Source organism: Schistocerca serialis, chromosome 5 (genome assembly GCF_023864345.2).
Source record: "Schistocerca serialis cubense isolate TAMUIC-IGC-003099 chromosome 5, iqSchSeri2.2, whole genome shotgun sequence".
Lineage (NCBI taxonomy): Eukaryota > Metazoa > Arthropoda > Insecta > Orthoptera > Acrididae > Schistocerca > Schistocerca serialis.
In genome coordinates, this window is record NC_064642.1 from 20457641 (window position 1) to 20485376 (window position 27736).

The 27736-nt window shown below is 43.9% G+C and overlaps 1 protein-coding gene across 2 annotated transcripts in view; it reads left to right on the forward strand.

Annotated features, from left to right (window-relative positions):
* LOC126481139 (putative fatty acyl-CoA reductase CG5065) overlaps positions 1-27736 on the forward strand; it is a 469013-nt gene that overhangs the window by 278136 nt on the left and 163141 nt on the right. For both annotated transcript variants that reach the window (XM_050104690.1, XM_050104691.1), the window contains exons 4-5: positions 6707-6852; positions 25346-25455. In XM_050104690.1, coding sequence (XP_049960647.1) covers positions 6707-6852; positions 25346-25455 — 256 coding nt within the window. The remainder of the gene's footprint in view (positions 1-6706; positions 6853-25345; positions 25456-27736) is intronic.

A 27736-nucleotide genomic window follows, 5' to 3' on the forward strand; every position in this document is an offset into this window, starting at 1 on the left:
AGCATGAAGCAGGCAGTTCACAGAGACAGGTGACATATGCAGACGAGCGTTGTCCTGATAAAAAATGGCGTCTCGATAGTGTCACACACCGTTGGGTGGCTTGCGGAGTATCAATGTAGATGTAGATGTAGATGTAGAAGAGGTAATATGTGAGGACACAGGATGTCCTTGACGTAGCGCTGTGCCATCTTAGTTCCCTCAGTCACTACAAGCCATGACCTGAAGTCATACCCGATGCCTCCCCACACCATGACCGCAAGAGTAAAACCGCCGTGCCTCCGCAAGACTAACTGGGACACTGGAACACCTCCCCAGGTTCCCGCCAAACTTACCGACGATTGTCATTCGGAGTAGTGCAGGGCCGCGATTCATCGCTGAATGCAGTGTGCCCTCATTCATCAACTGTTCACGCTTTACGATTTTGGCACCGCTCCCAACGCGGCCGTTTGTGTTGTGGTGTCATCGACAGACTACGCGTGGAACGGCAATTCTCTGACAGCCGCTTGTGTCTGAGCAATGGTTTCGGGTGAGAAAGAATGTAGCAGGGAGTCTACCTCTACATGGATACTCTGCAAATTACAGTCAAGTGCCTGCCAGAGGGTTCATCGATCCATTTTGACAATTCTCTATTATTCCAATCTCGTATAGCGCGCGGAAAGAACGAAGATCTGTATCTTTCCGTGTGAGCTCTGATTCCCCTTATTTTATCATGGTGATCGTTTCTCCCTATGTAGGTCGGCGTCAACAAAATATTTTCACATTCGGAGGAGAAACTTGGTGATTGGAATTTGGTGAGAAGATTCCTCTCAAATCTTGTATCATTTCAGTGACACTGTCTCCTCTATTTCGCGACAATACAAAACTTGCTGCCCTTCTTTGAAGTTTTTCGATGTTCTCCGTCAATCCTATCTGGTAACAGTCTCACACCGCACAGCGGTATTCTGAAAGAGGACGGACATGCGTAGTCTCCTTAGTAAGGCTGTTACATTTTCTAAGTGTCCTGCCAATAAAACGCTGTCTTTGGTTAGCCTTCTCCACAACATTTTGTACGTGTTCCTTCCAATTTAAGTTGTTCGTAATTGTAATTATCAAGTATTTAGTTGAATTTACGGCCTCTAGACTTGACTGATTTAACGTGCAGCCGAAGTCTACAGGATTACTTTTAGCAGTCATGTGGAGGACCTCATACATTTCGTTATTTAAGGTCGATTTCCAATTTGCGCGCCATACAGATATCTTATCTAAATCGATTTGCAATTTTTTTCATCTTCTGATGACTTTAATAGTCGATAAATGACAAGATCATCTGCAAAAAATTTAAGACGGCTGCTCAGATAGTCTCCCAAATCGTTTATATAGATAAGGAACAGCAAAGGGTCTATAACAGTCCCGTGGCGAACGCCAGAAATCACTTCTGTTTTATTCGATGACTTTCCGTCAATTACTACGAACGGTGACCTCTCTGACAGGAAATCACGAATCCAGTCACATAACTGAGGCGATATCAATAAGCACGCAGATTCACTACAAGCCGCTTGTGTGGCAGAGTATCGAAAGACTTCCGGAAATCCAGAAATACGGAATCTATTTGCAAAGCCTTGACAATAGCACCCAGAGCTTTGTTCTTGTAGAACTAGCTGCGTTTCACAAGAGCGGTGTTTTCTAAATCGGTGTTGACTGTGTGTCAATAGAGAGTTTCCTGCGACATAATTCATAATGTTCGAACACAATATATGTTCCAAAATCTTGATGCATATCGACGTTAATGATATGGGCCTGTAATTAAGTGGATTACTCCTACTACCTTTCTTGAACGTTGGTGTGGCCTGTGCAACTTTCCAGTTTTTGGGTACGGATCTTCGTGGAGCGAACGGTTGCATAAGATTGTTTAGTAAGGAGCTAATGCATCAGCATACTCCGGAAGGAAGCTAACTGGTATATAGTCTGGACCAGAAGAAGACTTGCTTTTATTAAGTGATTTAAGTTGCTACATTGCCCCGAGGTTATCTACTTCTACAGTATGTTACTCATATTGGCAGCTGTTCTTGATTCGAATTCTGCAATATTTACTTCGTCTTCATTGGTGAAAGAATTTCTGAAGGCTCTGTTTAGTAACTCTGTTTTGTCAGCACTGTCTTCGATAGTATCTCCATTGCTATCGCGCAGAGAAGGATTCATTGTATGTTGCCGCTAGCATATTTCACATACGACCAGGATCTCTTTCCATTATCTCCCAGGCTTCGAGACAAAGTTTCGCTGTGGAAACTACGAGGTGCATTCAAGTTCTAAGGCCTCCGATTTTATTTCTCCGGACTGGAAAGAGATAGAAGCATGCGCATTGTTTCAAAATGAGGCCACGTTCATTGCAATACGTCCCAGAGATTGCAACACCGTACGGCAGATGGAATTTTACCGCCAGCGGCGAGAATGAGAACTGTTTTAAATACGTAAAATGGCGACGTTTTCCTTTCTTGAATAGCGTGCAATCATTAGTTGTCTGAATTTGCGTGGTGTGAAACCAATTGAAATTCATCGACAGTTGAAGGAGACATGTGGTGATGGAGTTATAGATGTGTGGAAAGTGCGTTCGTGGGTGCGACAGTTTAATGAAGGCAGAACATCGTGTGACAACAAACCGAAACAACCTCGGCCTCGCACAAGCCGGTCTGACGACATGATCGAGAAAGTGGAGAGAATTGTTTTGGGGGATCGCCGAATGACTGTTGAACAGATCGCCTCCAGAGTTGGCATTTTCTGTGGGTTCTGTGCACACAATCCTGCATGACGACCTGAAAATGCGAAAAGTGTCATCCAGGTGGGTGCCACGAATGCTGACGGACGACCACATGGCTGCCCGTGTGGCATGTTGCCAAGCAATGTTGACGCGCAACGACAGCATGAATGGGACACTCTTTTCATCGGTTGTGACAATGGATGAGACGTGGATGCCACTTTTCAATCCAGAAACAAAGCGCCAGTCAGCTCAATGGAAGCACACAGATTCACTGCCACCAAAAAAATTTCGGGTAACCGCCAGTGCTGAAAAAATGACGGTGTCCACGTTCTGGGACAGCGAGGGCGTAATCCTTACCCATTGCGTTCCAAAGGGCACTACGGTAACAGGTGCATCCTATGAAAATGTTTTGAAGAACAAATTCCTTCCTGCACTGCAACAAAAACGTCCGGGAAGGGCTGCGCGTGTGCTGTTTCACCAAGACAACGCACCCGCACATCGAGCTAACGTTACGCAACAGTTTCTTCGTGATAACAAGTTTGAAGTGATTGCTCATGCTCCCTACTCGCCTTACCTGGCTCCTAGTGACTTTTGGCTTTTTCCAACAATGTAAGACACTCTCCGTGGCCGCACATTCACCAGTCGTGCTGCTATTGCCTCAGCGATTTTCCAGTGGTCAAAACAGACTCCTAAAGAAGCCTTCGCCGCTGCCATGGAATCATGGCGTCAGCGTTGTGAAAAATGTGTACGTCTGCAGGGCGATTACGTCGAGAAGTAACGCCAGTTTCATCGATTTCGGGTGAGTAGTTAATTAGAAAAAAAAATCGGAGGCCTTAGAACTTGAATGCACCTCGTATTATAAGCATCTCGCATTGAAGTCCGCGCTAAATTTCGAGCTTCTGTAAAAGATGGCCGAGCTTGGAGATTTTGCGACCGTTTAAATTTGGCATGTTTGTTTCGTTGTTTCTGCAACAGTTTTCTGACCCGTTTTGTGTACCATGGGGCATCAGCTCCGCCGTTTGTTAATTTATTTGGTATAAATCTCTCAGTTGCTGCTGGTACTGTTTCCTTTACTTGTTCCCCGAAGGCAGGAGCAGTTGTGAAGGCGTTACGATGTGCCTGGTACCCAGTACGGCCATGAGAGGTGGTCCAACGGAACGTTGAGGACAAGATGTCTGCCCTCACGCTCCCATGCAGTCCGCCATCGGACCACTGTCACGATTCAACCAGCCAGCCAAATGGGGACTGATGATGATGCCCCACCAAAACTCCGCCAGGCACTGGGAACGCTGTCTCACACGAATTGATTGGTTAGTTTATCTCGGGGGAGAGGAGGACGGGGAAGGAAGTCGGCAGTGTCCTTCCAAAGAAATCATCCGGGCATTGGCCTGAAGCGATTTAGCGAAATTACGGAAAACCTGGAACAGGATGGCCGGACGTGGGTTTGAACCGTCACCCTCCCAAATGCTTCCTGTGTGCTAACCACTGCGCCACCTCGCTCGGTCTTTGACGAATACGCAGCGTCTCCGCGTCCTTTGCAGTAATCACTAGATATCTGATGCTGCGCACGCCCCTTATATACCCTACCAGGCCTGACGCACTCTTGGAGTCTGTTCTGCTTGTCTCAGAGAATTCCAACTCTAATCCATATACCCGCCAATGGTGTGTACACAGCATCATATCAAGCCTTCTCAGTGCTTCACTTGTTTCCTCATTTTTGCTGATTGCATACTTCTGATTATATCTAATAGCGTAATACTTTTAAGGTACGTAATACTACATAAAAAGCATGTGTATTCATTACAGTACTTGAAATAATTATTCAGTTTTCTTTATTTATAGAACTTGGTAATGGGATCATGCCTATCCGAACCGAGTTGTGTATTTAAATTATATAAATCCCTCAGACGTCAAGAAGAATATAATAATTCCAATCCCAAAGAAAGCAGGTGTTGACAGATGTCAAAATAACCGAACAATCAGTTTAATAAGCCACAGCTGCAAAATACTAACGCGAATTCTTTACAGACGAATGGAAAAACTGGTAGAAGCCGACCTCGGGGAAGATCAGTTTGGATTCTGTAGTAATGTTGGAACACGTGAGGCAATACTGACCCTACGACTTATCTTAGAAGCTAGATTAAGGAAGGGCAAACATACGTTTCTAGCATTTGTAGACTTCGAGAAAGCTTTTGACAATGTTGACAGGAATACTCTTTCAAATTCTGAAGGTGGCAGGGGTAAAATACAGAGAGCGAAAAGCTATTTACAATTTGTACAGAAACCAGATGGCAGTTATGAGAGTCGAGGGACACGAAAGGGAAGCAGTGGTTGGGAAGGGAGTGAGACAGGGTTGTAGCCTCTCCCCGATGTTATTCAATATGTATATTGAGCAAGCAGTGAAGGAAACAAAAGAAAAATTCGGAGTAGGTACTAAAGTCCATGGAGAAGAAATAAAACCGTTGAGGTTTACCGATGACATTGTAATTCTGTCAGAGACAGCAAAGGACTTGGAAGAGCAGTTGAACGGAATGGATAGTGTCTTGAAAGGAGGATATAAGATGAACATCAACAAAAACAAAACGAGGATAATGGAATGTAGTCGAATTAAGTCGGGTGATGCTGAGGGAATTAGATTAGGAAATGAGACACTTAAAGTAGTAAAGAGGTTTGCTATTTGGGGAGCAAAGTAACTGATGATGGTCGAAGTAGAGAGGATATAAAATGTAGACTGGCAATGGCAAGGAAAGCGTTTCTGAAGAAGAGAAATTTGTTAACATCGAGTATAGATTTAAGTGTCAGGAAGTCGTTTCTGAAAGTATTTGTATGGAGTGTAGCCATGCATGGAAGTGAAACATGGACGACAAATAGTTTGGACAAGAAGAGAATAGTAGCTTTCGAAATGTGGTGCTACAGAAGAATGCTGAAGATTAGATGGATAGATCACATGACTAATGAGGAGGTATTGAATAGAATTGGGGAGAAGAGGAGTTTGTGGCACAACTTGACTAGAAGAAGGGATCGGTTGGTAGGACATATTCTGAGGCATCAAGGGATCACCAATTTAATATTGGAGGGCAGCGTGGAGGGTAAAAATCGTAGAGGGAGACCAAGAGATGAATACACTAAGCAGATTCAAAGGGATGTAGGTTGCAGTAGGTACTGGGAGATGAAAAAGCTTGCACAGGATAGAGTAGCATGGTGAGCTGCATCAAACCAGTCTCAGGACTGACAACAAAAGAACAAATCCACATTTGACGATTGGTGGCGTCGTAATCTGGATAATTCTCTGATCATTTAGCACACTATTCCTTCAATGCATATATTGTTGCTATTGCATGAAAAAATGTCGTGTAAGTTACACATTATGGTTATTCTGTTTTTACGGCCTCATTGGAGCACATCAGTCACTCATTTTCTGGGAATCTTTCTCAGTAGGATTTTTTTTTTGTTTACGAACTGCCCAGTACCTTTCCGTTCGTTTTCACCTTTTTCGTCGTTCCTGCTTTGTAAACACGCTTTTTATTGTTTTTCGTTCGTCTATTTTTGGTTTAAACCTCATTTTTATGTTTTTCTGTTTCTTTACATTTATTTTAAGTTTATGTTTTAATGTTATGCTTTTCAGTTTCTTTAAATTTATTTTATTAATATTAAATTAAATGTATTAGAAAATGGTTCTATTTGTGGAGGAAAAAAAGTAAGTACATAAACTTTGACAACATAGTGTTCGGAGAGCAGCGGCTCGATGCTATATTTAAGTTAAAATGAACAGTCGAGATCGCAATAATATTTCTTTATTAACCAGTTTCGGCTTATCTACAAGCCATCTTCAGAATATTTTGCCCCCTGTGGCTGCTGCTGGCGCGGCTCGTTGGATTTTTCGTGATACCTCAATCGTACACAACATGTGCATTATGCGAGTGGTGTATCACGAGTATTTCTTATTTTTCTTTTCTTTTTGGGGCTTTGCAGGTGCTGGTGCACCTGTCAACGGCTTTCTGCTACTGCGACCTCGAGGAACTGGGCGAGAAGATGTATCCTTGCCCGTACGACCCTCGAGACATACTCCGCGCCGCTCGTTGGATGGACGACTCAATGTTGGATGCGATTACGGCCCAGTAAGTTGCTGCGAGAGCGCAAATTAACCTGCACGCATGTCCTGCAATTATACTAGTGTAAAGGGTACATAACATAAAGTGTACAGGCATGGGTATGTGTGTGTTTGTCCTTAGGATAATTTAGGTTAAATAGTGTGTAAGCTTAGGGACTGATGGCCTTAGCAGTCAAGTCCCATAAGATTTCATACACATTTTTTATAAAGTGTACTGTTGTCGCCCTTTGAGTTCTGTTACCAAGTTCCGTGTATTTTCCGTTTATGATTTGTCATTTCCTACGTTTCCTTAAATTTATTTGTATTTTAAGTTTTAGGTAGCTATGGACTTGACTTAGTACGTATTCCTTCGTATACAGATTTTTCATCTCTTATTCCTTTACAGACGAATGGAAAAACTAGTAGAAGCCGACCTCGTGGAACATCAGTTTGGATTCCGTAGAAATATTGGAACACGTGAGGCAATACTGACCCTACGACTTATCTTAGAAAATAGATTAAGGAAGGGCAAACATACGTTTCTAGCATTTGTAGACTTCGAGAAAGCTTTTGACAATGTTGACTGTAATACTCTCTTTCAAATTCTGAAGGTGGCAGCGCTAAAATGCAGAGAGCGAACGGCTATTTACAATTTGTACAGAAAGCAGATGGCAGTTATAAGACTCGAGGGGCTTGAAAGGTAAGCAGTGGTTGGGAAGGGAGGGAGACAGGGTTGTAGTCTGTCCCCGATGTTATTCAATCTGTACATTGAGCAAGCAGTGAAGGAAACAAAAGAAAAATTCAGAGTAGGTATTAAAATCCATTGAGAAGAAATAAAAACTTTGAGGTCCGCCGATAACATTGTAATTCTATCAGAGACAGCAAAGGACTTGGAAGAGCAGTTGAACGGAATGGATAGTGTCTTGAAAGGAGGATATAAGACGAACATCAACAAAAACAAAACGAGAATAATGGAATGTAGTCGAATTAAGTCGGGTGATCCTGAGGGAATTAGATTAGGAAATGAGACACTTAAAGTAGAAATTTGTTAACATCGAGTATAGATTTAAGTGTCAGGAAGTCGTTTCTTAAAGTATTTGTATGGAGTGTAGCCATGTACGGAAGTGAAACATGGACGATAAATACTTTGGACAAGAAGAGAATAGAAGCTTTCGAAATGTGGTGCTACAGAAGAATGCTGAAGATTAGATGGGTAGATCACATAACTAATGAGGAAGTATTGAATAGGGTTGGGGAGAAGAGAAGTTTGTGGCACAACTTGGCCAGAAGAAGGGATCGGTTGGTAGGACATGTTCTGAGCCATCATGGGATCACCAATTTAGTATTGGAGGGCAGCGTGGAGGGTAAAAATCGTAGAGGGAGACCAAGAGATGAATACACTAAGCTGATTCAGAAGGATGTAGGTTGCAGCAGGTACTGGGAGATGAAGAAGCTTGCACAGGATAGAGTAGCATGAAGAGCTGCATCAAACCAGTCTCAGGACTGCAGACAACAACAACAACAACAACAACAACATTCCTGTGTTGTGTGTCATATTTATTACGTGGGACTGTCGTACAGTGGTCGGGCAGCTCCTCACAAGCCACGCACTTGAGTACTCAGTGCTGAGGGGCGTTGGAGGTGGTGTAAGGGGCGGAGCCACTGGACACTGGACGACTGGAAACGAATGGAGTGACGGATCACGCTGTACTCTCTGGCGATGCAGTGGAAGGGTTTCGGTTCGGCAAATGCCTCGAGAACGTTACCTGCTATCGCGTGCAGTGCCAACACCGAAGTACATAGGGGGTTATGTTACGGTATGGGGGTGTTTCTTCTAGTCAAGGTATGGTCCCCTTACAGCGCTTCAGGAAATTTCAAATTCGGAAGGATATGAACTTATTTTACATCCTCGTGTTCTGCGTTCAGTAGAGGAACGGTACAAAGAGGATGATTGTATCAGCGTAACAGTGCAGCCTGTCAAAGCAGCTTCTGTGAGGCAGTGTGTTGTGGAAAATAACACTCCTGAAATGAAGTGGCCTGCCCCGAGTCCAGATCTGAATCCAGCGGAACAGTTTTGGGATGAGTAAGAACGTCGGCCGGCCTCGGTGGCCAAGCGGTTCTAGGCGCTTCAGTCTGGAATCGCGCGACTGCTACGGTCGCAGGTTCGAATCCTGCCTCGGGCATGGATGTGTCTGATGTCCTTTGGTTAGTTAGCTTTAAGTAGTTTTAAGTTCTAGGGGACTGATGACCTCAGAAGTTAAGTCCCATAGTGCTCAGAGCCATTTGAACCATTTCAAGAACGTCGATTCCTGTGGCGATCCCAGTGTCCAACATCACTAACTTCTCTGGTTTCGGCTCTTGAGGAGGAATGGGCGACATTCTTCCACAGATATTGAGACACCTCATTCAAACTGTCCCCATCAGTGATCACCGTGATAAAGGCACAAAGGAACACACCGCATATTAATGCGCATTGACAGGTGTCCGGATACTTTTGAACAGAGTGTCTATGTTATTCCGTTAGAGGACATTACAAGTCGTAATGTTTTTGTGGACTGCTCATAGAACATCTCATGGATAGAACACGCTGCTATGTTGCAGCATTTTGGCAGGAATGTAGAGTGTCATAGCTAAGCTGTAGATCACACGTTAGAGATTTTATTTTATGTACTACTGTATGATATAAAATGTTCTCGAATGTAAGAACCCTCCAAAATAGTTATAATATGTTAGTAAATTGCATGTGATCAATGCCGCAGCCCCATTAGTACGGTGGCGACAACAATTGGAGAAATCCTCGTGTATGGTCAGCAACCTTGTAGAATTTTCGGATATCTGATCGGATCAGGTCGTAAGCTCTCCACGCCTCCAGGAGTCGCCACATCTCTTAGCGAGAAGGCGTTTTATGCACATCTGTTCACAGGACGCGAGTCATCTGCGACCAAGACAGCCTTGAAGCTGAGATGAAGTACCTGGAGACATACTGGAGGAATGGATATAGCAGCAAGCAGATAATGCGTGTGTTGTATCTAGACAACAGCAGGAAGAAAAAGCGGAAATCGCTGGCGTGTATCTCCTTTGTCCTAAATACCTCCAGAAAAGTCAGCAGAATGTTGGAACGACACAATCATCCAATGTGTGTTTCGTTCATCCTATACGGCCTTGATATTAATGGGCTCAGTAAAGGATAGAGGTGCCGTGAATATAGATGCAACACTGATTGAAACCAGACAATCAAATCAGCGGAACCCGACCATAGTGTAAGAGCTGGCCATACTACAGATTACAACAAAACCAAGATATTTAGGCAATTCTACCCGTTCTGGGACTGCGTAATTAAAGAGATCGTTGAAGTAGGGACCAGGACTCGTTAAATTTAGTAGCCTACATCAGGCATGGAACCATGTACTGAGCCGAGAAAAAGCAAAGCGTTCCGTATAGTGAGGTCTGCACCACATGGCGATATCACGGACACCGGAGACCACAGTTCAAAGCCAGGCATCGCCTTCCCCGGTGTCGCCAGCACCAGCCAAGGAGGCTGCACGAATAATGACAGGAGCGGAGTGGTGGTGGGGTTGAGACCCGGCGTGTTCGGAGTGTCCCCGGGGAAACGGCCAGTACTCAGGGATATGATAGGAGCGATCATTCGAAGCAAAAACGTAGGAAACATGGGCTCTAAAGTGCATACCTTAAGAGCTATGAGCACTTGATCAGTAGGAAGACGTGTTTCACAGTAGCGAAGATGAACAAGTGCCCACAGCTCTTCAGGTATGCACTTGTTTTCTAGGGCTGTGTGCTCCGAATGGTTGCTCCCGTCACATGTCTGAATATTAAACATTTCTCTGGGAAAATATCAGATCACATTTCAGGAACCTTCTTTCAAAAGACAGTACTAGAATAAAAAGAAGGGTGCAACAGTGGTTCTCTTTTTCTTAACTATACCCAGGAAAGTTATACGCCAGATGTGAGTAGTTATACAGGGTGTTACAAAAAGGTACGGCCAAACTCTCACACACAAATAAAGAAAAGATGTTATGTGGACATGTGTCCGGAAATGCTTACTTTCCATGTCAGAGCTCATTTTAGTTTCGTCAGTATGTACTGTACTTCCTCGATTCACCGCCAGTTGGCCCAATTGAAGGAAGGTAATGTTGACTTCGGTGCTTGTGCTGACATGCGACTCATTGCTCTACAGTACTAGCATCAAGCACATCAGTACGTAGCATCAACAGGTTAGTGTTCATCACGAACGTGGTTTTGCAGTCAGTGCAATGTTTACAAATGCGGAGTTGGCAGAGGCCCATTTGATGTATGGATTAGCACGGGGCAATAGTCGTGGCGCGGTACGTTTGTATCGAGACAGATTTCCAGAACGAAGGTGTCCCGACAGGAAGACGTTCGAAGCAGTTGATCGGCGTCTTAGGGAGCACGGAACATTCCAGCCTAAGACTCGCGACTGGGGAAGATCTAGAACGACGAGGACACCTGCAATGGACGAGGCAATTCTTCGTGCAGTTGACGATAACCCTAATGTCACCCTCAGAGAAGTTGCTGCTGTACAAGCTAACGTTGACCGCGTCACTGTATGGAGAGTGCTACGGGAGAACCAGTTGTTTCCGTACCATGTACAGCGTGTGCAGGCACTATCAGCAGCTGATTGGCCCCCACAGGTACACTTCTGCGAATGGTTCATCCAACAATGTGTCAATCCTGATTTCAGTGCAAATGTTCTCTTTACGGATGAGGCTTCATTCCAACGTGATCAAATTGTAAATTTTCACAATCAAAATGTGTGGGCTGACGAGAATCCGCACGCAATTGTGCAATCACGTCATCAACACAGATTTTCTGTGAACGTTTGGGCGGGCACTGTTGGTGATGTCTCGATTGGGCCCCATGTTCTTCCACCTACGCTCAGTGGAGCACGTTCTCATGATTTCATACGGGATACTCTACCTGTGCTGCTAGAACATGTGCCTTTACAAGTACGACACTACATTTGGTTCATGCACGATGGAGCTCCTGTACATTTCAGTCGAAGTGTTCGTACGCTTCTCAACAACAGATTCGGTGACCGATGGATTGGTAGAGGCGGACCAATTCCATGGCCTCCACGCTCTCCTGACCTCAACCCTCTTGACTTTCATTCATCGGGGCATTTGAAAGCTCATCTCTACGCAACCCCGGTACCAAATGTAGAGACTCTTCGTGCTCGTATTGTGGACGGCTGTGATGCAATACGCCATTCTCCAGGCCTGCATCAGCGCATCAGGGATTCCATGCGACGGAGGGTGGATGCATGTATCCTCGCTAACGGAGGACATTTTGAACATTTCCCGTAACAAAGTGTTTGAAGTCACGCTGTTACGTTCTGTTGCTGTGTGTTTCCATTCCATGATTAATGTGATTTGAAGAGAAGTAATAAAATGAGCTCTAACATGGAAAGTAAGCGTTTCCGGGCACATGTCCACATAACATATTTTCTTTCTTTGTGTGTGAGGAATGTTTCCTGAAAGTTTGGCCGTACCTTTTTGTAACACCCTGTATAGTGTCGAACCTGGGAAACCGTAAATAGTGTACAGAACATCAACTGTTGTCTTTCTTGGTGTAATTAACCAGTGTCAGCCGGAAGGCCCACCAATAAACGCGAGTCACATGGATAGTATCTATTGTTCATACTGTATAATAGATAAAGTCACGTCATCGAACAAGTAACATGCGCCACATGGAGGGTGCTCACGTATAAAGCGAGGTATGTCTGCGGCCTTGCTTCGGAACCGAGAACCGCCGTACGCAGGCGCAGATCAGCGCATGACGCTTCGGCACGTTGCTGGGAAGTGTGCCGCGTGGTTTTTCGCAGAGAATCAACTAGGCGGGACACTGGAAGGACGTCCGTCGAAACCGATGCGCAGTTTAGCACTTCAGACTAGTGTGTGAGTAGCACCTGCTCATTCAGCTGTGCACAAACTTGGAAGATTACAAGGGACGCCAGTGCATCGGCTGACCATATCAATTATCGTCGCTGTTCATCAGCACTGTAACTTTGCTACTGCAGTCTGTGTACGATGGAGAGACTGATCCTAAAACGCTCTTTTTTCTGATTTTACACGGCTGTATTTATCAGCGTACGTGAATTCACAGGCGTTTTTTATCGTCCTGAAATGAATGCAGGTGAAATAAATGCTTATATCAGTACACGAATAAATAAACAGTTGACACAGCGGGCACATTTGGAACATTGCTGCTCCACTATTAACCTCTTGGCATAATGACTGGATAGAACCGTGTCGCTGCAGTAGGCCAGATCTTAAACAATCCGCTCTTGTAGTCGAAACGAAAAAAATAGGGAATACATTACATATTTAAAAACTTTCGTGCATATCAGATTTTACAGTAATAATTCAACCAATTTTTGTCTTACACCCAGCTCAACAACGCGTTTCGAGATACAGTGCTCTCATTACCAGATTGTTAAACATTTCTTACGAAGCTACATCAAAAAAATCTACCAATAGTATTAATTGCTGCGCTCTGAAGGTAAAACAGAATGGAAAAAACATTTGACTGTGGTTCCTCGTCTTACAGCAAATTCGTCGACATCTGTCGGTGGCAGTCCTAACTCACACCGAAGGCAGTTCCCGCCGGGTCCTACTGCTCTGCCTTGGGCTCCGCGACTGACAAGTTGGTACTTCTGTTGAGCTGCGCGGGTTGTTGTGAACTGACATGTCCGCGGTAATACCGTACGACTGCGCATACTGCCTCAGCCATAACACTGCTCTAGTGGACGCCTGGTTGTTTCCTAAGCCTATGATCGTCGGCTTCTAATTATTCCTTATAGAGATATTACAAATTAATACTCATGTGTCTGCCACAAAAATGATTCTACAAAGCCAAGAAATCCCATTTCGATGTCTTTCACTTCTGCATTCAGAGTATTGCTAGTTCATTTTCATGAATGACTATCTCCAATTATTCTAGCAAGTCGACTTTTTTCCCTTTCGCTTCTATGCATAAGATTACCAGGTCTTCCTCTGTTCCCTGAGGGAGCTGCCTATTTCGTGTATACGACTCGCAGTTGCTGATTTCTTATAATTACTTAATCTGAATGCGTTTTTATGTTCCTTGCAGCTGATCGAAAATGTTCTTCCTTCATATTATCACCGTATTATGAAATAAGTTTGCACTTGCTCGTCATCACTGAATGTTGACGCCGGTCGCGGTGGTCGAGCGGTTCTAGGCGTTTCAGTCCGGAACCGCGCGACTGCTACGTCGCAGGCTCGAATCCGGCCTCGGGCACGGATGTGTGTGATGTCCTTAGGTTGGTTAGGTTTAAGTAGTTCTAGGTTCTAGGCGACTGATGACCTCAGATGTTAAGTCCCATAGTGCTCAGAGCCATTTGAACCATTTGAATTTGTAAACTACTTTTGTCTATATCTGTTTCATAAATATAAAATGGTCTTGTCTTGCTCTATAAGACAAATATATCTGTACTTGCTGCGGAGGATGGCCATGCAAACAAACTCGTTGACTAGATACTTTATATCCGTATTCGATATATCCATTTGGCTTATTACGCACGAATTAAATTATGTATTTACGGTGAGTTCTCTGTTTCAGTGTGTAAATGTACGTATTGTGGTATTACCATCACAAGTGTATGTGTTTTTGTAGCCTTTGAAAATGGCGATTGCTAAACGCTTAAGGCATTTTAAGAAAATAGGTACTGCGATCGAGACATATAAAAGTCATGAAATGTATTCGCAATTTGCGGAAACGGTACCACGTCAGCCAAACAATTTGCCGGAAACAAATGAAAAATTGTGCTTGACCGGGTTTCGAACACGGATTTCCTGCTTGTCGCCGGCGGTCACCATAAAAACTTTGCCTATCCGGGCATGTGTCCAGGACTGACCCCAATCTCCATATGTGCCAGCGTTTGCTTCCCTCAACCCTCGTACAGTGATGTGACTCCCACACAGGGAGAGACTTATTTATATTTCTCGTGAGATTGCCTTGGAAACATGTCCAAATGTGTGTGAAGTCTTATGGGACTTAACTGCTAAGGTCATCAGTCCCTAAGCTTACACACCACTTAACCTAAATTATCCTAAGGACAAACACACACACCCATGTCCGAGGGAGGTCTCGAACCTCCGCCGGGACCAGCCGCACAGGATTGCCTTGGCTGTGGCTTGAAATACATTACTGCAGTGTCTGTATTTAACAGTGTTTCTATAATTCGTTGTATGCATGCCCGAAGGAACAGACACTGCCGAAAACCGAAAGCCGTATTAAAGCACGAAATGCATTCGTAAATTGCGAATACGGCTGTCGATTTTGTGCAGTGTCTGTCCCTTCGGTCATGCATGCATATCTGAAGGAACATTGCATCGAACTAAAGGAACGCTATCAAATACAGACACTGCACTAATGTAAATAAATATAGAAGTGTTTGAGTGTAATATGTAACATCAGATTTTAATTGTTGTCTGTAGCGAGAGGTAACATCGACCCAGAAGTTAATTAAAATAGTCCTATCCCCCACTAATGAGAAAGGTTATTGCGAGGCTTCCCTTGGTTGTCAGGCATATGCCGGAATGGCAAGTTCCCCCTAAATATTTTCAATAGGGATTCCGCCTTCTGCCCCTGTACCAGCCTACTGGGGCACTGGGTTATCAGTTACGTCACAGAAAGGATGTTGTTGTTGTCTTTAGTCCTGAGACTGGTTTGATCCAGCTCTTCATGCTACTCTATCCTGTGCAAGCTTCTTCATCTCCCAGTACTTACTGCAACCTACATCCTTCTGAATCTGCGTAGTGTATTCATGTCTTCGTCTCCCTCTACGATTTTTACCCTCCACGCTGCCCTCCAATACTAATTTGGTCATCCCTTGATGCCTCAGAATATGTCCTACCAACCGATCCCTTCTTATAATCAAGTTGTGCCACAAACTTCTCTTCTCCCCAATCCTATTCAATACCTCCTCATTAGTCATGTGATCTATCCATCTAATCTTCAGCATTCTTCTGTAGCACCACATTTCGAAAGCTTCTATTCTCTTCTTGTCCAAACTATTTGTCGTCCATGTTTCACTTCCATGCATGGCTACACTCCATACAAATACTTTCAGAAACGGCTTCCTGACACTTAAGCCTATACTCGATGTTAACAAATTTCTCTTCTTCAGAAACGCTTTCCTTGCCATTGCCAGTCTACATTTTGTATCCTCTCTACTTCGACCATCATCAGTTATTTTGCTCCCCAAATAGCAAAACTCCTTTACTACTTTAAGTGTCTCATTTCCTAATCTAATTCCCTCAGCATCACCCGACTTAATTCGACTACATTCCATTATCCTCGTTTTGTTTTTGTTGATGTTCATCTTATATCCTCCTTTCAAGACACTATCCATTCCGTTCAACTGCTCTTCCAAGTCCTTTGCTGTCTCTGACAGAATTACAATGTCATCGGTGAACCTCAACGTTTTTATTTCTTCTCCATGGACTTTAGTACCTACTCCGAATTTTTCTTTTGTTTCCTTCACTGCTTGCTCAATATACAGATTGAGGCTACAACCCTGTCTCACTCCCTTCCCAACCACTGCTTCCCTTTCGTGTCCCTCGACTCTTATAACTGCCATCTGGTTTCTGTACAAATTGTAAATAGCCTTTCGCTCCCTGTATTTTACCCCTGCCATCTTTAGAATTTGAAAGAGAGTATTCCAGTCAACATTTTCAAAAGCTTTCTCTAAGTCTACAAACGCTAGAAATGTAGGTTTGTCTTTCCTTAATCTATTTTCTATGATAAGTCGTAGGGTCAATATTGCCTCACGTGTTCCAACATTTCTACGGAATCCAAACTGATCTTCGCCGAGGTCGGCTTCTACTAGTTTTTCCATTCGTCTGTAAAGAATTCGCGTTAGTATTTTGCAGCTGTGACTTATTAAACTGGTTGTTCGGTAATTTTCACATTTGTCAACACCTACTTTCTTTGGGATTGGAATTATTATATTCTTCTTGAAGTCTGAGGGTATTTCCCTGTCTCATACATCTTGCTCACCAGATGGTAGGGTTTTGTCAGGACTGGCTCTCCCAAGGTCGTCAGTAGTTCCAATGGAATGTTGTCTACTCCCGGGGCCTTGTTTCGACTCATGTCTTTCAGTGCTCTGTCAAACGCTTCACGCAGTATCGTATCTCCCATTTCATCTTCATCTACATCCTCTTCAATTTCCATAATATTGTCCTCAAGTACATCGCCCTTGTATAGACCCTCTATATACTCCTTCCACCTTTCTGCTTTCCCTTCTTTGCTTAGAACTGGGTTTCCGTCTGAGCTCTTGATATTCATACAAGTGGCTATCTTTTCTCCAAAGGTCTCTTTAATTTTCTTGTAGGCAGTATCTATCTTACCCCTTGTGAGATAAGCCTCTACATCCTTACATTTGTCCTCTAGCCATCCCTGCTTAGCCATTTTGCACTTCCTGTCGATCTCATTTTTGAGACGTTTGTATTCCCTTTTGCCTGCTTCATTTACTGCGTTTTTATATTTTCTGCTTTCATCAATTAAATTCAATATTTCTTCTGTTACCCAAGGATTTCTATTAGCCCTCATCTTTTTATCTACTTGATCCTCTGCTGCCTTCACTACTTCATCCCTCAGAGCTACCCATTCTTTTTCTGCTGTATTTATTCCCCCCATTCCTGTCAATTGTTCCCTCTTGCTCTCCCTGTAACTCTGTACAACCTCAGGTTTAGTCAGTTTATCCAGGTCCCATTTCCTTAAATTCCCGCCTTTTTGCAGTTTCTTCAGTTTTAATCTACAGTTCATAACCAATAGATTGTGGTCAGAGTCCACATCTGCCCTTGGAAATGTCTTACAATTTAAAACCTGGTTCCTAAATCTCTGTCTTAGCATTATATAATCTATCTGATACATTCTAGTATCTCCAGGATTCTTCCATATATAAAACCTTCTCTTATGATTCTTGAACCAAGTGTTAGCTATGATTAAGTTATGCTCCGTGCAAAATTCTACCAGACGGCTTCCTCTTTCATTTCTCTCCCCCAATCCATATTAACCCACTATGTTTCCTTCTCTCCCTTTTCCTACTCTCGAATTCCAGTCACCCATGACTATTAAATTTTCGTCTCCCTTCACTACCTGAATAATTTCTTTTATCTCATCATACATTTCATCAATTTCTTCATCATCTGCAGAGCTAGTTGGCACATAAACTTGTACTACTGTAGTAGGCATGGGCTTCGTGTCTATCTTGGCCACAGTAATGCGTTCACTATGCTGTTGGTAGTAGCTTACCCGCACCCATATTTTTTTTATTCATTATTAAACCTACTCCTGCATTACCCCTATTCGATTTTGTATTTATAACTCTGTATTCACCTGACCAAAAGTCTTGTTCCTCCTGCCACCGAACTTCACTAATTCCCACTATATCTAACTTCAACCTATCCATTTCCCTTTTTAAATTTTCTAACCTACCTGCCAGATTAAGGGATCCGACATTCCACGCTCCGATCCGTAGAATGCCAGTTTTCTTTCTCCTGATAACGACGTCCTCTTGAGTAGTCCCCGCCCGGAGATCCGAATGGGGGACTATTTTACCTCCGGAATATTTTACCCAAGAGGACGCCATCATCATTTAACCATACAGTAAAGCTACGTGCCCTCGGGAAAAATTACGGCTGTGGTTTCCCCTTGCTTTCAGTCGTTCGCAGTACCAGCACGGCAAGGCTGTTTTGGTTAGTGTTACAGGGCCAGATCAGTCAATCATCCAGACTGTTGCCCCTGCAACTACTGAAAAGGCTGCTGCCCCTCTTCAGGAACGACACGTTTGTCTGGCCTCTCAACAGATACCCCTCCGTTGTGGTTGCACCTACGGTACGGCCATCTGTATCGCTGAGGCACGCAAGCCTCCCCACCAACGGCAAGGTCTATGGTTCATGGGGGGAGAGAAATGATAAATAACTGAAATATCTATGGTTACTATATGCCGGACAGTGCAACAACAAACATCGCAAATGCATCTATGACAGTAAAACAGGTGGTTTTGATGAGAGGAACTATACTGTGCAATTATTCATCTTATATCGTAGGTAATGTTGAAAGTTCTCTTTAAATAATTAAAATATGACTGCTATGCTCTGTTTCGAATAATAAGAAAAGATGGCTCTGAGCACTATGGGACTTAACATCTGAGGTCATCAGTGCCCTTAAACCTAACTAACCTAAAGACATCACACACATCCATGCCCGATGCAGGATTCGAACCAGCGAACGTAGCGGTCGCGCGGTTCCAGACTGAAGCGCCTAGAACCGCTCTTCCACAACGGCCGGCTGAATAATAAGAGCTGCGCAGAAGTAATGATGCATCGTAATAGATAATTAAACTGTCGTAATTAGAATGCAAGCCTTTAATACAGGTAAAGTAATAATATGACTGCAAGAATTTTGAACAGTATAAACTGCCTGGATAATGAACTTTGACGTAGTTTTGCAAAACTGATCCCAGATCCCAGAACTAAAACTGATACACAACACAGAAGAATCTAACTGTCTCTGAATGACATAAGTTGGCCCTGATTGAATGCAAGCCTTTAATACAGGTAAAGTAATAATATGACTGCAAGAATTTTGAACAGTATAAACTGCCTGGATAATGAACTTTGACATAGTTTTGCAAAACTGATCCCAGATCCCAGAACTAAAACTGATACACAACACAGAAAAATCTAACTGTCTCTGAATGACATAAGTTGGCCCTGATTGAATAAAAAAACATCAAAATATTTAGTCCTTACCTCTGTTCTGCGCAAATCTGGATAATGCGTTGCAGTACTGCTCTGCCTTGCGCGCCACTATGCTACAGCTCCAAATTACTGTACCTACACAGAGACACTCGTGAGGCGCAATGAGTTCTCTGTTAGTTGCAAATCGAAGTAGTTTCGGAACACACTAGGTTCCTCTTCTACTTTTGAAAAAACCGTGATCAATTAACAACTGTAAGAGAAAGGTAGGTGAAAAATGAGGCTGCAATAATAAAGGAGTGACTTCAAAGAAATTACCTTATAAGTCCTCTTCACGTAAGTAAAGATTCCATTACACTTCCGCCTTCTCACATCAGTTACCATTACATTATCAGCTTAATTAAAGTTATCGATAAATTGAGACTTTACATTTCAAGCGTAACATTACAACTGCTTCCTCACTTCAACACAGCTATCCACTATCTGCTACTGAGCCTACGCACCAAAGAAGATAACCTAACCCTGCAATACAGCTTACAACATCGCTGCTCGCTCACATGTAACAGCTCGAGAGGAAAGATATGACATTCTTGTACAATAGATTGATACTCAAATGACACCTATCACTGCTAGAGCAGTGAATTTGATTGCAAAGGATCTGGTTTTTCAGTAGGACGCTAATTGTGTGGATGTGTACATCGTCTGCTAGAAGCTTCGGCTTGGGGCAGCGACTACAAATGAAGTTCGCGGCAGTAGCCCCGTTCCCTACTCTTCCCTCCCGACCCTTGCGCCGTCACGCCATCTTTTTTGTAGATGCGCGGCGCAGTTCTTTGACGGACTTTTCTTCGCCAGTTCGCTGAGTCATTGTACCTGATGACCGTGCAGTTTCTCTCCTCTAGCCAGTGACCCTATTTTCCCTCTTTGTCCTTCGGTGAACAGACGCGAAACGTGCTGTTGTATACCTTTTACGTCGTCTGCGACCTAGTGGCTTAACATGGGGATGCGGACGTTGTATGTGTTGTTATTTGCAGATGTTTATTAACGATGGTTCAAATGGCTCTGAGCACTATGGGACTCAACTGCTGAGGTCATAAGTCCCTTAGAACTTAGAACTACTTAAACCTAACTAACCTAAGGACAACACACACATCCATGCCCGAGGCAGGATTCGAACCTGCGACCGTAGCGGTCGCGCGGTTCCAGACTGTAGCGCCAGAACCGCTCGGCCACCAGCGGCCGGTCTATTAACGATGCTTTTCGATAACGCACAGATACCCATCGTCAAGTATCCGAACGCATATAAAAGATTTTGCTGTTGTAGAGTTGAGGATATACAAGCTGGAGGCATACTATCCGAGACTCCAACGAAGACAATCGTTATACCAGCAAAGAAATGATCTCTCTTACACTCAAGAATCAAAGGAACTAGTACATCTGCGTAATATTTTGTAGGACCCACGCCAACACGAAGAAGTGCCGCGACATGATGTGGCATAGACTCGACTAATGTTTGGACTACTATTAGAGGGAATTGACATAATGAATCTTGCAGGGCTGTCCATAAATCCGTAAGACTACGACACGGTGGAGATCTCATCTGAACAGCACGTTGCAAGGCATCCCAGATATGCTCAATAATGTTGATGCCTTGGGAGTTTGGTGGCCAACGGAAGTATTTAGACTCAGAAGAGTGTTCCTGGACCCACTCTGTAGCAATTCTGCATGTGTGGGGTGTCGCATTGTGCTGCTGGAATTGCCCAAGTCCGTCTGAATGCACAATGAACAACAATGGATGCAGGTGATCATACAGGATCCTTACGTACGTGTCACCTGTGAGAGTCGTCTCTAGACGTATCAAGGGTCTCATTTCACTCCAACTGCACACGCTCCACACCATTACAGAGCCTCCACCAGCTTGAAAAGTCCACTGCTGACATGCAGGTCCACGGATTCAAGACGTTGTCTCCATACGCGTACACGTCCATCCGCTCGATACAGTTTGAAACGAAACTCGTCCGACCACGCAACATGTTTCCAGTCATCAATACTCCAATGTCGTTGTTGACGGCCCCAGGCGAACCGTAATGCTTTGTGTCGTGCATCAAGGGTATACGAGTGGGCTTTCGGCTCCGAAAGAAGAGCGGCGCGTTTCGTCACAGGGTTATATGGTAACCGTGATACCGTTACGGAGATGTTTAACAAACTCAAGTGGCAGACTCCGCAAGAGAGGCGCTCTGCATCGCGGTGTAGCTTGCTCGCCAGGTTTCGAGAGGGTGCGTTTCTGGATGAGGTATCGAATATATTGCTTCCCCCTACTTATACCTCCCGAGGAGATCACGAATGCAAAATTAGAGAGATTAGAGCGCGCACGGAGGCTTTCAGACAGTCGTTCTTCCCGCGAACCATACGCGACTGGAACAGGAAAGGGAGGTAATGACAGTGGCACGTAAAGTGCCCTCCGCCACACACCGTTGGGTGGCTTGCGGAGTATAAATGTAGATGTAGATGTAGATCAATGATATTTCGTTGAATCGTTCGCACCCTGACACCTCTGATGGTCCAGCATTGAAATCTGCAGGAATGTGCGCAAATGTTGCACTTCTGTCACGTTGAACGACTCTCGTCAGTTGTCGTTGGTCCCGTTCTCGCATGATCTTTTTCGGGGCGCAGCGATGTCGAGTATTTGTGAAACGGTCGTACGGGAAAATCCCCACTTCATCGCTACCTCGGAGATGCTGTGTCCCATCGCTCGTACGCCGATTACAACACCACGTTCAAACTCTCTTAAATCTTGATAACCTGTTATTGTAGCAGCACTAACCAATGTGACAACTGCGCCAGACACGTGTTGTCTTATATAGGCGTTGCCGACCGCAGCGCCGTATTCTGCATGTTTACACATCTCTGTATATGAATGCGCATGCCTACACCAGTAATTTTTGGAGCTTCAGTGTACATGCTATGTAAACGGCTTTTTGAAGGGTAATTTAACTAACAATCCCAATAATACCGGTGCTTCAAACGCCTGAACCGAGACCGTAAAACCCTCACACACGTCCTCACTACGAAGTCAATCACCTCCTGAGCCAAAGTCTGATTCAACAATTCCCACATCTGCGTAACCCCTGCAGCCTATCCTCATAGCCTACTCCTATAAATACAAAACTAAATGTCCCCACATCAAACATGCATTAACAGTTCTTATTTGCCCTATTGATACATAACTATTCTCAGACGGTTCATTATGTTCCTCATCCATTACCACAGTTCTCCAAAGAATACTTCCATTTGTGCGAGTCAACGCTCTCCAATAAATTACAATACACTGCCAGTCCGTTCCTGTATTTCACCTTGATACCACAGAAAAGTAGTGCCACAACTAGCGGCATTTCGCTTTCTGCCGACTGGATACCGCTGTATAATGCCAGCCCCCACCCCCATCTCACCCTGGACAGCACTGCTTCCCTCCCTTACGCCCGAATCATAAGCAGAGACAAATCCTATTCCACTAATCCAGCACTCGAAATACATCCTTGACAAACTCACTTTTCGAACCCACACAAACTGCCCAGCACTCTACCCATGTGCCGCCTCCTTTTTCTGTCCCACGATTCCACGCCATTTCGTCCAGGTTGTATAGCTGGAGCTGGTAATCACGCCACTGAAGCCGATTTTCAGTTGAGCTACAACACAAGCACCAACAGCAGCACTGCAACGCCAGCTCCAACCCCCTATCGCTAACGCCCACCGCCACAACAAAATCGCTCGATTCAGTTTGACAAAATTCAAACATTGCATCATCTTTTGTGTATTTCCATTCAAGATACTTGTAATCAATATCTGTAAGACCGAAGATACCTTACTTATGCGTACTGCCCTTCTTTGTGAGCACGAAAATGCAATAAATAAAAAAAGGAAATTATCTCTCAGCGGTGAGAGTCGATCATCAGTAGAGAACGTCTCATTAGTTTATTTAGTTTGTTAACGTTATATTAACCGATGTATGATTCTATTTCCTTCAGCCACTGCTCGACGTATCATCAACATGGACGTGTCGGAAGTAAACTGCATCGTTGCCGCATAGCTAGAGTTGTTCTTACTTTAATATTGTAGTTTCAGAATGTCATTTTCTAAGTCTGTGTGTTTGTTGGATAAAAAACACGTGTATTTGAGAAGGAAAGTAAGTATTTGTAGAATTCTGTAAATATTTTAGAAAAGATGGTGATGCAATTGATGTGTAAAATAATACGTCGCAGCATGCAATTTGCAGTAAATTCAGGCTGCAGCTGATTCAAAGTGCTTGTGGTTATTTAGTGAAAAGAGTTTTATGTTTACTCTTTTATAGTTATTTTGTATTGTTTTATTTACTCTGAGCATACTCTTTCATGACCTACCCTACATCAAACCAGCAACTAAACACACTAAAAACTGTTACAAAACATTCGCATTTTCTGTGCGTACTTGTGGTTTGCTTATGTGTGTTTGAGATATTACTATGAGGTTAGTTATAATTACCAACAATAATAATAATAATAATCTTATAATTAAATTTCAACTGTGACATTTAAGTCTCATCTTTATCTACGCTAATGGCGGAAGCTGAGAAAAGGAATTAAAATTTGTGGCACGGCCGGGACTCGAACCCAGGTCGTCTTGCTTACCAGGCAGAAATGCTGACCGATACAGCACCACAACCCCCACCACAGCCCTGTTTTTTAACTTTTTTGGTATTGTTCGTTGCGTTTGATCTGGGACGACGTCACAAGAAATTGATTCCTTTACTCAGTTTTTTTGTTACAGGCAGCAAGTCACCCTCTGACCGAACATGCTGAGCTACCGCGCTGGTTGAGCACTGTGGTCAACAATGCTGCACGAACTACTCAAGCCGAATGCCCTCCCCAGCACAAACTTCAGTCCGTATCTACAGCTTATTTTCCCCCTACATTGTCACTATTGCAAGGGCTCTCTGGCATTGGAATAACACCTCAGCGTTGGACGTAATGGGGAAGTCCTGTACCACTACGTCCAATGCTATTTCATGGCTGGAGAGACCTGGCAATAGTGACAATTTAGCAGGAAAATAAGCTGGTGATATGGATTGAAGTTTGTGCTGGGGAGGGCATTCGGCTTGAGTAGTTCGTGCAGCATTGTTCACTATAGTGCTGCGGTGATGTAATGGTTAGCATTTATGCCTAATTAGCCAGATGACCCGGGTTCGAGTCATGGCCGTAGCACAAATTTTAATTCCTTTCTTCACCTTCCTACATTATCGTAAATAATAATAATAGTGAATGCTAACAGTAGTAGTAATAGCAGACATAAACAACGCCAGTAATCGAATTAGTTTAGCACTTTCGGAGCCTCGTTTCACATGAACACAAACAGAAGGTATAATGACAGTAAAGATTGAAACGGCATTCAGAGAAAGTGTTAAGAAACAGCAGACTGTTTCGTTTGAACGGTAAATCGTAATGATGTGGAACGAGTCATTTTATATTCACATTCGAGTCATTTTACATTCACATTCGAGTCATTTTACATTCACATTCGAGTCATTTTACATTCACATCGCAAAATTATTTGTAAATAGGGCTACATGCTGAACATTTATGTTTTTTTTTGTTATTATTATCATTATTATTAAATGTCCACCACACGTTATAAATTAGAGTAATAGAAATTCTTCTGTAGCGAATAAGTTGCAGCAGAGCCCGCCCACGGTGCAGCGCTTGTGAGCTGGCGCTCGCCCTGTTGCAGGCTGATCCACCCGCATCCCAACACGTACACGTTCACCAAGCGGCTGGCCGAGGTGCTGGTGGAGCAGCACCTGCACGAACTGCCCGTCGTCATCGCGAGGCCCTCCATTGGTGAGCGCGGGGGCGTAGTAGCCTACGTATAAAAGACCACAGCACACAGCGTGGTAGCTTGTATGCAGGGAGTAATCTGTGTGAACTGAGCCCGCTCCAAACACTGGACGGCACCTTACCCTTTCTGTGTGCTTGCCACTTGTTTTCTTTAAGACTGACTTCAAGAGAAAATTCATAAGCTTAAAGAAACTACAGAAACCACATTTGAGATGTACGACGGTTGTTCAGTAAGTAATGCCCCACTTTTTTTTTTTTAAAGAAAAAGTTCTTAATGTACATAGACAAACGTCCTTATTGGTGCTTCACATCTGATGTTTGTTTCGAACCGTTCTAGCCGATCGCAAAGCCGCAGTACAGCGTCAAAATGGCGTCTACATACGACTTACTTTACAAGCAGCTTGCTGTTACTGAATTATTGTGTGCAGTAAAAGAAATCGTGGTGAACATCAATAAACGTTTGTGTGCAGTGTATGGCGATGCTGCAGTTGATAATGAATACAGTTGGGCGATGGGTAAAGAAAGTTACAGCCTCAGGAAATCTACATCTACATATATACTCCGCTAGCCACCAAGCGCTGTGTCGCTGAGGGCACAATTCGCGCCAAAGTCATATTTCCCCCTCTCTGTTCCACTCGCGGATCGCACGAGGGAAAAACGACTGTCTGAACGCCTCAGTACGAGCTCTTATTTCCCTTATCTTTGAATCATGATCATTACGCCATTTAAAAGTTAGTGGTAATAATATATGCTCTACATCCTCGGTGAAGATTGGATTTCGGAATTTAGTGAGCAGCCGCTTCTGTTTAGCGCGTCGTCTATCTGCAAGTGTGTCCCACTTCAAACTTTATATGAGATTTGTAACGATCTCGCGATGGCTAAATGTACCAGTCACGAATCTTGCCGCTCTTCTTTGGACCTTCTGGACCTTCTCAATTTCTTGAATCAGACCCAACTGGTAAGGGTCCCATACAGACGAACAACACCCTAAGACTGGACGAACTAACGTATTGTAAGCTATTTGTTGAAGGACTGCTTCGCTTCAGGATTCTACCAATAAACCGCAGTCTAGAGTTCGCCTTACCCGTTACTTGTGTAATCTGATCATTACGTTCGAGATCATTTCGAATAGCCACACCCAGATACTTGACGGACGTTATCGCTTCCAAAGATTGGGCATTTATTTTGTACTCGTACATTAATTGGGATTTTCGCCTTCTTATACACAGTGGGTTACACTTCCTAATATTGAGAGATAACTGCCAGTCATTACACCGCGCATTTATTTTCTGCAAATCCTCATTGATTTTTTCACAACTTTCGTGTGATACTACTTTCCTGTAGACTACAGCATCATCGGCAAATAGTCTAAGGCCGCTGTCAATACCATCAACCAGATCGTTTATGTAAATCGTAAAAAGCAGAGGACCTATTTCGCTGCCCTGGCGCACACCTGAAGTTACTCTTGTTTCTGTTGAAGTTACCCCGTTCAGGACGACATACTGCTCCCTGTCTGTTAGAAAACTTTCTATCCAACCGCATATGCCACTGGATAGACCGTAAGCGCGCACTTTTCGTAGCAAGCGACAGTGCGGAACTGAGTCGAACGCCTTTCGAAAGTCGAGAAATGTGGCATCAACCTGGGAGCCGGTATCTAGAGCCTGTTGTATATCATCCGCAAAGAGGGCCAGCTGTGTCTCGCATGACCGCTGTTTCCTAAAACCATCCTTGTTTGTGCAGATGAGCTTCTCAGGGTCTAGAAAGGTCATTATGTCTGAACACAAAATATGTTCCATGATTCTACAACAAATCGACGTCAGTGAAATTGGCCGGTAATTATGTGCATCCGATTTTCTACCCTTTTTATGGATTGCTATGACCTGGGCCTCCTTCCAGTCCCGTGGAACATTCCGCCGTACCAATGATCTCTGATAGATGACGGATAAGAATGGTGCTATGTTTGTAGCATAGTCAACATAAAATCTTACGGAGGTACCGTCTGGGCCAGATGCCTTTCTGGCGTCTAAGGATCTTAACTGCAGGAACAGTAATGATCAGCCACGCTCTGGACGTCCTGTCACAGCCACTGCTCCAGACAGCCATTATTCGTGCCGACCGGCGCATCACAACTAGACAATTGGCTCTACAGTTGTCGGTCACCATTGGAAAAGCGTCTACAATGATCAAGACTCTCGGATATTCAAAGAGGTGCTCAAGATGGGTTCCACGAATGCTCACAGCAGACCATAAGATTCAAAGAAAAGCCATTTCATGTGAATTGTTG